At 34.2% G+C, this 13,187-nt stretch overlaps 1 protein-coding gene across 12 annotated transcripts in view; it reads right to left on the bottom strand.

The window, feature by feature from the left end:
* NBEAL1 (neurobeachin like 1) overlaps positions 1 to 13,187 on the bottom strand; it is a 203,494-nt gene that overhangs the window by 75,410 nt on the left and 114,897 nt on the right. For all 12 annotated transcript variants that reach the window (XR_011528531.1, XM_070580766.1, XM_070580765.1 and 9 more), the window contains 7 exons: positions 11,833 to 11,916; positions 10,064 to 10,162; positions 9,397 to 9,977; positions 8,537 to 8,669; positions 6,916 to 7,035; positions 5,634 to 5,937; positions 3,343 to 3,428 (listed from right to left, as the gene is read on the bottom strand). Coding sequence is in view for 11 of the 12 variants with exons in the window: in XM_070580766.1 (XP_070436867.1) it covers positions 3,343 to 3,428; positions 5,634 to 5,937; positions 6,916 to 7,035; positions 8,537 to 8,669; positions 9,397 to 9,977; positions 10,064 to 10,162; positions 11,833 to 11,916 (1,407 nt within the window). In the remaining variant the exon portion in view is untranslated. The remainder of the gene's footprint in view (positions 1 to 3,342; positions 3,429 to 5,633; positions 5,938 to 6,915; positions 7,036 to 8,536; positions 8,670 to 9,396; positions 9,978 to 10,063; positions 10,163 to 11,832; positions 11,917 to 13,187) is intronic.

The raw sequence follows: 13,187 nt of genomic DNA, 5'->3' as shown, positions 1-13,187 counted from the left end.
TTTCAAAAGGTATACAGTACAGTCAATGCTAAGATGCTCGCGACATGAAGTTAGTGTTACTGTTGTGAGTGCCTCAGAGGAACCAGGACTAGATGCTAAGGCGCTCACTCATCAGATGCAGGTCACTGCTCCTGCCATCTGACCCACGAGCTGTAACTACAATTTATGAGTCACCAATCACAAAGTTTTTAAACGTTTCTCTTTTAAACCAATATATGCAAACAGATTTTTGACTTTCTAAAAAATTCAGTGTTTTGCTCCCATTAATACTTCCTTGGGACAATTTCACGATACACACAAAAAATGTGATTAAATATGAGATAGAGAAACCACAGAACAGAAAAATTTATCAAGATAGGAAAATCCAATCCCAGGCATAAGACACTATTTTCCCTCATGTTACAGACTGACAATGCTAGTTATATTCAGATTAAGAGCTTAGTCTGCAACTCTAGAAATGGTTAAAGTAATTTAAGTTCCATAAAGGCTTGTAAAGCAGGTAACTTCACGTTTAATCTGTGAATTTGCAGGTATTGAAACATCCTTGCATCTAATCTCCATTCCAAAAGAAAATAAAGGAACCTGCACATTTTAGCACAGATGATGTGGCTATTGCTTTCCTCTTAAGGCAACTGAGAAAAACTGCCTCAATAAAACAAACGGAAATTGAGTTTACATTTAACTTCAATGTAAAATTGGTCCAGAGACAGAAATGTCTCTCTCCCGCTACTACCTTAGTTTGGGTATTGTGCATCTATGACTTCTCCTACACAGTAATCTCCTAACGATATGACTGCCTTCAGCCACCTACCCCTCCAATCCAACTTTCACACTGCAGCTTGAGACCTTTTTCTAAATGCAAACCGCATCATAGTACTCTTTGGCTTAAAATCCTGTCCACTGCCTACCATTTAGCCTGGCACAGGAGGTTTGCTATGATCTGGCCTCTGCTTGCCCTCTAATCATTTCCTGCCATCTTCTCCTCCTGCTGAGAGCCCTATACCCCAATACATGTAGAACCCACTTTTACAGTCTACGCCTCTGTAGGTGCTGCTTACTGTTCCTTGCACATCCCTCCTCGATTTTCCCTTTAAAACACAAACCAAACCATCTTTTCTATGATATTCTAATCTCCTGGAAGAACCAACCATTCTTCCTTTGTACCTGCACTGCATTTTGTACAAAATTCCAATAGAGAAATATTGTACAGCGGTTAAGGATACAGGTTAAACAGGCAGGCCTTTCACCAGGATTATGAGGCGAGGCAAGTTACTTTCTTTAACTCAGAAAGTAGAAACTAGAAAACCAGAGCTCAGAAAACTACAGCTTAAAAAAGGTACAGATAATACCATACACTCCTCAGAGCTTCTGTGAAGATTACATGAAACAATACATGTGAAGCATTTAGCAGAGTGCTTAATATATTGTAAACACTCAATAAATGGTAGTTAAAAAGAAAAATGCTCATGAAGTTATACTGCACTTATTTTTTTTTACATATTTATTTCACTTTAGATTGTAAGCTTCTTAAAGCCAGAAACTTTAATTTATCCATCTTTGTATCCTTGGCACAGAAAAGACACTCAAAAAATTTTAAACAAATGGATAGTGAAACACCTCCTATAAAGGAGACAAAAACGAAAAACTATTAACTGTCAAAAAATCCTCTAGAGTAGCTTTCCCCAAACTAGCGTTTGTTAATAAGTGAGATAAAAACAAAATGTGCTCTAGGCTAAAATAACTGATGAGAAGTAGGATAAAGCAAAAGGAAACTAGTTTCTTCATAGCAGCGTTTTTCAAGTGCACGATCAATCTCCCAGAGGGATATCCAGGAGGCAACAGTCCCCCAAACCTATTTAACCATAGAACACTTATATCACCATTTTCAAGAACTATTCCTCCAATAAACTTGTTTTATTGTATATATTTGTCATATTGTGTTTCTTGAGGCAAAACAGTAACAGCTATTTTTTTAATATCACAGAATTTTCACTTCCAACAGTAAAAATTCAACTTTAATGTTATCAAGATCACAGCAACTTTGAAAAAAGAACATGGCAATCATAATGCCAAAAAGACCCAGTGAGACATCAGGTCTAGACACGCCACCAGTTATACAGTGAGATTAAATCCAATTACTTTCTATTTATCTATACTAGATAGTTATAATGAAAATAAGAATAAGATACAGTCCCTGCCAAAAAAATAACATAAAATCTAGTTTGGTAGACAAACATCTATCTTTGGAGAAAAGTTAGCATTACAAAAAGCAAACAAACAAAAAATTAGACTCAAGACATTATAACCAAAGCAATGCATGAACCTCAAATGGATCAAGGATTAAATTTTTAAAAGGCTAAACAAATATTTTGGGGAAAATTTGAATGTGGGTTATATAGTCCATGAGTTATTGATAATTTTTTTAGGAAAGTTAAGGACTATGTAGAAAAATTTAGGAGTAAAGGGTCCTGTTAGCTACGTCAATCTGCTTTCACAAATGATTTATGATAAAGAAAAATGTGGCAAAATGTTAATAAGTGGTGAGTTTAGGTGGAGTGTACACATGATTTCAACCTAGCATTCTTTCAGCTTCTCTCTAGGTTTGAAATTAATCAAAACAAAAAAGTTAGGGGGAAATATCAACCAATAAGTAAATTTTATTAGGGTAGCTATAACAAATAAGTATTCAAAGTAATATATGACAACCACGTACTAGCTGGCTAAACCAGAAAAAAAATTCTATGACGTAAAATCTCACACAACAAAGCATTTTCTGGGTCAATGGAACATTCACTATAATGAAGGCAATTACTATTGTTGTTTATGCCACTTCTCCCTTTTCTTTTTCCCAGTTCCACCTTTGATCTTCTTTTCCTCAGCCCTTGCTGACCTCAATTACTTTGACTAGATAGTGAAAGTAATTCCTTTCCTTGAAGGAAAAAGGACTGGGCATGGTATGCATATAGGTAGTTCTTTTTTTTCCTCCTGAAGTGAACATTTCATTTTTATTATTTTCTTGCTAACATCATATTTAAAAAACAAAGAAAATGTTGAGCACAATTCTGTTTCATCTCTCCTTCCAAAAGAATACAAGTTTAAACAGTTTCATTTACTGAAGTCGATTCATTAGACAAATTCCCAAGACAACTACTGCCATCCATACTATTGGGACGACAACGGTAACGTTTGAACCCTAGTTGAGAGTTGCACCTTAATTTTTTACTGCTAACTCAAGCCCCTCCTTCTCAATTACCCACTGAAATGACAAAAGAAATTTAAAAAAAGAATTTTAGTTCACAGCACAGCTACATCTAGACGGACAGTCCACGCATTTACTCTGACCTTTGCAGTGTAGTGAAGGAGGACGTTACCCGGCAGGTCAGCCATGTCAGACTCTTGAAATTTCCAAGGGCTTAAACAGTTGGGACCTGAAAATTATATATACACACACACATGTATCATTGAATATATATGGTCTCCCCAGTTCTGTATAATCAGAACAAAATTTAAAATTAAGCTGTTTCAAGCTACTCACATAACATAGTTAAAACACACAACCAAAATGTACTTTATTTTTTACATCACCTCCAATTCGTGCAAAACCTAGAAAAGTTGGCAGGTGGGGGCAGGGTGTGTGGATCAATCTCCACTACAGAAACGAAATTTTATATAGCATTAAAGAACTAATATTGAATATAACAAAGTTTATTAATTTATCTGTCAGACAATTCAAATTCATAAGAAAAACTAGCAAAAGAGTCAATCAATAATGTGAATAGATAGCACAGAAATGGAATAGCAAATGAGTAGGAAGGAACTGTTGACTTCACTAAAAAAATCAAAGAAATACAAATTAAAACAATGCTCCATTTTACATCAAAAATGGAGGAAAGCACTGACCATTCCCTCCTAACAAGGCTGTGGTCAATCTGATATACTTATGTATTCCTGGTAGGCACTATCAACTGGTATACCCCTTTTTGGAAACTGATTAGGTAAAATCTATTGAGAGCTGTAAAAATATTTACAATCTTTGAATATTTATCCTGGGAATTTATCATAAGTAAATCTATCAAAATAAGAAAAAACCAGTAAGTATGACAGGTCATCATATTTAGTACTTTAAGTTTACAACAATATTAAAAATTATAAACTTAAGTAAATCATGCATGATGAATCCAATGAAATACTATGCATCCATTAAAAATGATCATTATGAACTATATAATAATTATTTTTAAGAGTAGAATTATAAGTAGGAAAAATTATAAAAACAAAATCCAAATTACACAGCTGTAATGACTACATTAAATGACTTATTCACTTGGAATTTGTTTAAAGATCAATTTCAAATACTTTGGTGAGTTTTAAAGTAATGACAAGGTTCCAGTACAAACTCTGAAAGTCTGGACAGTCTCATTCATCTCAAAACTCCCATGTAATCTAAAAAAGACATTTTGACAAATAATTAGCTGTTTTGCAGAGTTAATATATCTCTCTACTTAGAGGCTTAACTCTTGAACATCCTACTAAAATATAGATATAATTTTGAAAATAGTTATGATCCAATAACAATCAATGTGTATCTTTAAAATCATAGCCAAAAAGAAAAAGCCAAAACACAGCTTATAATTTTATTCAAGGACTCCTAATTCTACTGCCTTAATGAATTCTTGAGGTATATTAATATATAAATTATAAAAAAGATAAGTTTTTAAATGTGATTTCTCATGAAGACAGGTCTGTATTTTGTTTCATCAATTTATTAAAATCTGTCAAAAGTACTGGAAGTATTATGGGTGAACTGTGGGAACCCCCTAACATTCATTTGTTGAAGCTCTAACCCCCAATATGACTGCATCTGGAGACAGGGCCTTTAAGGAGGTAATTAAGGTTAAATGATGTTGCACGGGTTGGGCCCTAATCCAATAGGGCCCCACAAATGAAGAGGAAACGACACCAGAGACATCTCTCTCTGCACACGCACACAGACGACAGACTCCCTCTGAGGACACGGCAAGAAGGCAGCCATCTAAAAGCCAGAAACAGAGGCCTCACCAGAAACCAAGCCTGACAGAAACCTGATCCTAGAATTCCAGCTTCCAGAAGTGTGAGAACATAAATAGTGTTTAAGCCATCCAGTCTGTGGTATTTTGTTATGGCAGTCCTAAGAGACTAATGCAGGCAGTATTATGGGTGATATCTAAAATATATCCCAAAGGTTTGCTTTATTTATGCCTACCAAAAAGGTACGGTGTACTATGATTAATAATACTGTATAACATATTTGAAAGTTAAGAGAATAGATCTTAAATGTTATCAACAGACATAAAAAAATGGTAATTCTGTAAGGGGATGGAGGTGTTAACTGATTTTATTATGGTAATGATTTTGCAATATATCTGTGTATTAAATCATCACATTGTATACCTTAAACTTACATATGTTCTATGTCATACTATCTCAACAAAGCTGAGGGGAAAAAAGTATGATGTGTGGTGGGCTTTTTCTTTCCTTTCAGCTTCAATTAAAACAAATACACTCTTGAGATCAAACATATTCTTCAGAATATATTTAGGCAACAGAAGAAAACTATTTAAGTTCAATTAAACACACGGATTGTATATGCTCACCTGCTAAATATAATGCCTTCACCTGAGGAGGTTGTAGTGCTTCACAGAAAATTATAACAGACCCTAGCTGACCCTCCAGAGATGTGGGACATCCCCATTCACTGTCTTGAGTGCCAGCTGATATCAATTTGGTAATCAGTTTTGATTTTTCAATTGTTCCTCCCCAGGAGGCTGATGACAGAATCCCACCAAATGACGTCCGGTGAGGGGTGATGGGAGAAGAAAAAGGTGGATCTGGGATTTGGGATGGTGGAGGAGTGGTGGTTCTTTGCCCAGCTGAACCGATGCAACAAGAAACAAAAGCCTAAAAATTAAGAAACAATATAAATCACACAATTTTAATTAAATCTCTATCCTCATGTTTAAAATGAAACAGTCCAGAAAATTAAGCAAATAAATGCACTGAAAACTAAAAGTTTTATTTTTATGGGATTATGATGTATGCATGTGTGTACACATAAGAAATCATTACATACATAACCTTTGGGCTCTGGGATTTGGACACATTACTTTTATAACTCATTTTATATCCTTTCGTAAATTTTGAATTTTTAATGAGTGTATATTAAAAAAATCTTTTTAAAACAATTTTACTATATTCTAAATTAGATAAAACTACTTTTCCCCTTAAAATTTATAAACAAAGAATTACACATCAGTATAACAATGCTAATCACAAGTTATCCTGAAATGGTCACTGAGATGAACAGCAACAAGAAATTACTAGAATCCTAGAAGGATCTGGGAAATAATCTAATCCATTCTGTCACCTTCAGAAAAGGCCCTTTCAAAATTATCCAAAAATCCTCAAAGAACTTTTACACTAATGCTCTTTAAGAATCACCTCTACTGAGTAAATTCCATCTTATACCTAATTACAATGGAAAGATTCAAGTTCCTTCAGTATTGTTTCAGGTTCAGTGGAGATGGAAGAGTCCATCATAACAGTCTCTAAGCATTTCCTGTGCTTGGAGAGCTTCATTAAATGATCCTTTGCTCTGCTCTATTCAATTTTTTTGGCTTTCCTGTTATAAGTCTTTTGTTCTAACCCTTAAGTTACATTTGTTTCTTCCTTGAATTGTTTTTCTTTATTACATCTTGTCTCACTTCATCTAATGATGACAGGCTAACAGAAATATTAACTTACTATATCTCAGTATATAAAAAACACTAAAATTTATGGGCATATATTTAGAATAAACAGAACCTTCTACATTCAAGTGAAAATTTTCAAGAGTTCTCAATCAACTGAGCCCATAAAGAGGAGGTTAGAGGTGCTTACTTCATTCATGGCAGGAAATCTGAGAGGCGCAGAGACCTTCTGCTGTCCATTGTCGTAGATAAAGACAACGCTCTGACCGAAGGGCCTTTTCCCAGGCATGTGAACAATGGTTATGTTGTGCTGGTAAAGTAAAACATGTATTTAAAAGGTGAAAATTACATCAAGTCTTTGGAATAACAAATGTTTTCAGAGTAATACTCTATAATTCGAGTGAAGAGTAGACCATTAAGATTAAGCATAACTAAATGCTGACTAAAATGATGTTCTTAAAGTAAATAATTTTTTCTGTAGTACTATAAAAGCACATACATCAACTTTAGAAAATCTACACACAAACGTAACATAGTATCTTTTCTGCATTTTCCAAGTCTGTAAGTATTCTTTAGAACCGATTTTTGTAATAAGAAGCATTTTATATCTTCAGAAATATATAAAGAGACTAACAGAATTAAGAGAGTAAATCCTATGCGTTTTCATCACAAGGAGAAAAGTGTTTTCTTTTTTCTTTCTATTGTATCTATATGAAAAGATGGATGTTGGCTGAACCTATTGTGGTAATCATTTCACAATATATGTAAATCAAACCATCATGCTGTACGCCTCAAACTTAGACAGTCATGTATGTCAACACGACTGGAAAAAAACTTAGTTTAGAAATGGCTACAGATAATTTCAGATCTAAGCATTAACCAATTAAAAATTATATTCCTAGGTACACTAACTTATTTAGCATCAAAGTATTATTGAGTATTTTGCAGCCATAATATGATTTTAAAAAATAGTCAAAGGCTGTCTTGTTGAATATAAGAATAAGTCTCCCTAAATTTTTTACTAAGAATTAATTTAGGAAAACCCGGGTATTTGGTTTCTTTACTGAGCATGGTGTGACGGCATTTTCAATTTACTATAAATTATTTTATTTTTGATATGGTATGTATCAACTTAAATTTTTCCTCTCGCTTGATATTCTTCCCATACTTTTTTCCTCCTTTCATTATACTCTTTAAGTATGTACTACACATAGACTAGGAGAAGAAATATCTTTACTTCATGAATCAAAGACTCTCATCGAAGTCCATAATTAATGTTGAGCTCTCTATTTCACTGATTCATCTACAACGAAATCATTCCGAGGAATTTTTGGAGTGCAGATGTGACTGACTGATGTCTCTTCTATAACCAGTCTTCCTTGCTACCTCTTTTTCTTTCCTTTTCTCTCATTTATTTCACAAATGTGTTTAATGACTATCATGTATCAGGTCCTTTGAAATCATCTTGGCATTAAAAAATGATTTTAAAAAAAGCAACAGAAATAGATTGTTTTTAACACTTTATGCTCTCATTTTAAATTGAAATTCAGAATCAAATTTTATTCTAGAAAACTTGAAAGAAATCATAACATTTCATTTTTTTAGCAGAAAAATGATAACTGCTGAATTTACAATGATGATGATAAACGATATTAACCTCCTTATAGATGAATTTCAACATGAATAAAACTTCAAAGTGAAAATTAATCAACTCTCAAAAAGCACAAGCCAACAGCTGAGGTACATGCACCACATGTGTGGTTTTTAAAGGAAAGAATCAAGAAGTTAAATATGATGCCCCAAAGTCTTACCCAGAGGGAATCGCAGAAACTGTGGTCGGGAAGCATAACTGTTGCATATTCTCTTTTTGTGCACACTGCCACAACCAACGTACCTGAATGCGTAATGAAAGCTTCAAAACCCATTCCACTTCCTGTAAAAAAGCTAACAAGAATATATACTATCAGAACTTTTGAAGTCAGTTGTTCAGTTTTATCCTTACTGAAGCACAGAAAACCATAACGTCATCATCAATATTGTTACCAGACATGCTGTGGCTTACACTCTATTGCCACACATCAGGCCAGGCTTGCTTCAAGGATGATTTTTAAATCTTTTTTTGGCATAAGAGTTTTGTACATTAAAAAAGGTAGCCTTATAAGCGGAACTCCATTAGCCAACTATAGTAAAACTATAAACTTTCAATTCTTTCAAGTAAGATTCAGCAAGCATGAATAAAGGTCTTAAAAATCACAAGGCATATCAAAAATTAGTAGTTACTGAGGTAACTCAGTTTGGATGTACAAGTATATAGGTTTTCCGGTCCTTCATAGAAATATATAGCACCTTCAATGGAACAGAGAGCTCACTATTCATTTTCAAGTTTATTATTTCTTTTTTTCTCCACTTTTAACAATATTTTTAAGAAGGAACTTTGTTTCCAAACTAGCCTCAGAAGTTAACTGCAAACTATTTGAGATATATACAACTATTATTATGAAAGCACCAAACTAGTTATAATTCAACTGTGTATACCCTAAGGATGAAGAGGCTTCAGATAAAAGCCTCTGCTGTACATTTAAAAACTAGATGCTTGGAAAAGCTTTTTCCTGTTTAAGAATCACAGCATATATTGTTATGACAGTGTACATTTATATTCCATAACTTGTACCTGTACAATTGTTTTCTTTTTCCTCCTTTGTTAGCACTGCCAGGAGTCAACTGATCCTGATCTAAGCAAAACCAAGCATTGAAAGAAAAGGCAGACCCTGGCCATTTCTGTATTGAAGGCACAGTAATTCCTGCCATACTATGTGACAAGTTGAAATACTGGAGGGCACTCTCTAGACTTTGTTTCCGGGCCATTGTCAGGATTGCTCGAGTTACAGGAGTGGCATAAGGGTGAACACACTCAGACTCATCCACTCTCAGCAGTCTGAGCAGTCGACGGATTTCTTCTGAGCTCACTGACTGACTCCCCAAGGAACCATGGAGTGCAATCAAGTTCTCAGCACAAGTTCGGTGGAGGGAAGAATGGGAATCAAGGGTTTCAATGATTCGAATTCCCATGTTTGCATTGACACAAGTAGTTCGACTCTGCCTATTAATGCAACAAATTCTTTTCAACCAATCAGAGATGAAGATTTGCAGGTCATGGGATTCTAGCTCTGGAAGCCACTGGATAAGAAGCAAGAGAGGCTGGACATTACTAATGCCCAAAATCCCAACTGAAGTGTGGTCACCCTCTACAGCCTGTAAAGCAATAAGAGACAAAAGGTTAGTTACTGTCTTTGACATGGAAATAAAGAAACTTCTTTTAATAAAGCTAAAAAACTCACCATATTCATAAGTTCTTTAAGTAGTTCCACTGCTGGCTGACCCAAGGATTTTAATACTTCAAACATATGTGTATAACCAATTCTTTCTTTAAAGACTTCCTAAGGGAGGGGAAATCAATACATCAAAGCACATTTTCAAAGACTGAATTTGTCGGAACATTAAAAATGTTGAATAATATCCATTTAAGTTACCTTAATATTTAAAAGATTATGAATTCAATATTTGTTTTCTTAAGTTACCTGTCTTCATCTTAAAATAGATTCCATATGGAATACAATGTTACAATAATCTACCAAAATGTAAAATAAATGGAATTAGCAAAAATTGTGCTATAAAATTACTATATTACTTGCAGATTATTTACTCTCTTCACTTGATTTGTAACTAGTATACCATTACGTGAAGTCAAAACAAAAACGGAGGAAAAATGAAGAGACTCTGGGGGTGAAAGGAGTCAGACAATAGCCTCAAAGGACTAAATTAGAGTCCTGGCAATACTGAGTAGTGGTCAGAAAAAAAACTGGGTACAGGTCTCTCTCTACTTTGTGTCTAAATGGTCTGAATTATCTGGAGCATCAAGTACATTTTAGTAAGGTCTAAGGCACATGTATTTTTGAACTAGTGGGCACCCAAAGCCCTAAGTAAAATATAAAGACAATCAAAAAACCTAGCAATTCTAAATTGGTCCAGTAAATTAGGTAGGAATGCATACACTAATTATAAAATCAAAAGATGTAAACAAAACGAGTAAGATTGGTTGTCTCCGGGGAGGGGAACTAGTTGACTATGGGCCAAGGGTAGGAAGAAAATCTTTTTTCAAATGGCGTTTTTTTAAATAATCTTTTGAACTCTACCATGCAAGGCACTATATAGGAAAAAAAAAAGAACATCTTAAAAAGATGTGAACATCATTTCAGGTTTGAATTTCATAATACAGTAAGGGAGATCTGCTATACTCACAAACCAATTACTTAGAACTTAAAATGATTTTTTCCTAAAAGAGACTATTATAAATGGAGATCAGATTCCCAAGCCAGGCTTTAAAAGTTGTAAAGGCCTATTCAGTAGGAATCTAACCTACAAGTTATATATAGCAACATTTATAGGGCAAAAGTTAGTCTCCTAACAAAAACCAAAGGAAAGTAAGGAAGGCATGGCTTAGGGAAAAGGAGTAATTCATTCATTTCTGGTACTAGAAAGGTGAGGCATGAAATATACTAGAGGTGGTGGATAAGAAGGTAAAATCCTAATAATAATAATAGACACTGACATTTATTAAGCACTTACCATGTGCCTGGCACTATGGTTACCACTTTACACAGATGATCTCACTAATCCCTGAAACTACTCAAACAGGAAACTAGTAGCACAAAATGAGCATATGTGAACAGTGGGACAGATTCAGTGATAGTGAATGAGAAGTGAAACAAAATCCTGATGGTTAGTGACTACAAAGAAACAGAATTTTCATGGCCATCTGGAAAAGTCCCAAATTGACAGCGCTGTTCACAAGTGAAAAATGTTCATAGAATAGGCAGTCATAAGCTGACCAAGTAGTGAAAGAGTGATTACTTTATTAATAGCGACAAACTATGATACAAAATTTAATTCTTTATTCCAGTACTAAGATGAGATATTTTGCAAACTATTTCATTTCAGGCATGAAATCACTATGCATTATGTACTTTCATGCATTACTTTGAGAACTATATAGTGAAAACTGGTATAGCTAAGATAGCATCCTAGAGCTTGGGGACACACGCTTCACCTTAGCAGCTGGAGATTTGTTCATGACTGCCGTCAAAGCCTGAATGGTCGATACAGCCAAACAGTCCAACTGTCCCTGAAACACCTACCACAGGGGAAAAAGTAAGACATTAACAAATGTGTTCAAGATTCGTATTCAGTTAGGAAACCTCCGCTCTGAAAATCTGAAAAATAATTACTTAACATGCAATACATTCCTCTTCCAATGAAATGGATTTCTGAAACACTATAACCTGCAAGAAAAGCTACCTAGTGACCACGTGTCAAAAAGGATAAAGATACATTCAACTCATTACATTAAAATGTTTTGAAGAAAAAAAAAACCAAGGTTAATACATGCTTTTTAAAAATAATGGACAATCTCAAGAGGAAGGGAGGGAGGTCTATCATTGGAAATTCTATTATGTTTTAATTTCCTTCAAAAATAGACTTGGACTTCCTAGGTCTGAATTTCATTAGCATGTATAATAAGACATCTAAAATAGTCTGGTCTCCTCAGCTTCCAAGCCCTGTGTTGTAACTGAAATGGTATGTGCATACACCAATCAATCCCACTTGCAAATAGTAAGGTATATCTATTTTTATATAAAATGAGGAATTTGAGGTAGAATAGAAAACGAAAAGTGTATCTATAAGCATCGTCCTGTTTTCGAGAAGGCAATCTTTAATGCCAAAAGTTGTAAGAAAAAATAAAAAGCAGCTCCATTTTGCCTATTTCTGTTTAAGCTTCATCATAAAGAAGAGAGGTGTTAAATTTCAGGGCAGTGAATTTATAGTAAAAAGACAAAAACAAAATATAACATCAACAATATTAAAAAACTGAATTATATCATCAGGCTTAGTCAACCATGAAAGCATAGCATGAGGACTAGAACGTTGGAAAAACTAAAAGTCCTGAAAATCTGCTTTCGGGAATATATTACTATGACTTGAAGCTAGTCACTCCACAAAGAGGATTTTCCTCTTTCCTTCACTCTAAAAAGATCTGAGGAAAAAGGGACTGATTAGATCTTTGTTGTTTTAAGCTAAGCTCTACCACTTTCAGACAAGTATTTAAGCTAGTAACTTGGTTTCTGTTGATATTGTTTATTAAACATTACTACATAAAACAAACACATTAAATATGTAATAAACATAATATGTGTTAAACATTCTGCATACAGAATTTCATAAAAATAAGATCTTTCCTAGACTTTATCCAAGAGGACTAGGCAACACAGTACCTACAATCAGGAATACTAACATAACCCTCTGAGAAGACCATTACAACTGTCTCATCCGTCTATATAAGGAGGCTTTAAGAGAGATTAACACTTATACAGAAATCTAAAATGGTACTTTGTAATTGCTATTTCA

The sequence above is a fragment of the Equus przewalskii genome, chromosome 17 (assembly GCF_037783145.1).
Source record: "Equus przewalskii isolate Varuska chromosome 17, EquPr2, whole genome shotgun sequence".
Taxonomy (NCBI): Eukaryota; Metazoa; Chordata; class Mammalia; order Perissodactyla; family Equidae; genus Equus; species Equus przewalskii.
The sequence above is the reverse complement of the archived record's forward strand: the minus strand, read 5'-3'. Positions and strand labels throughout refer to the sequence as shown.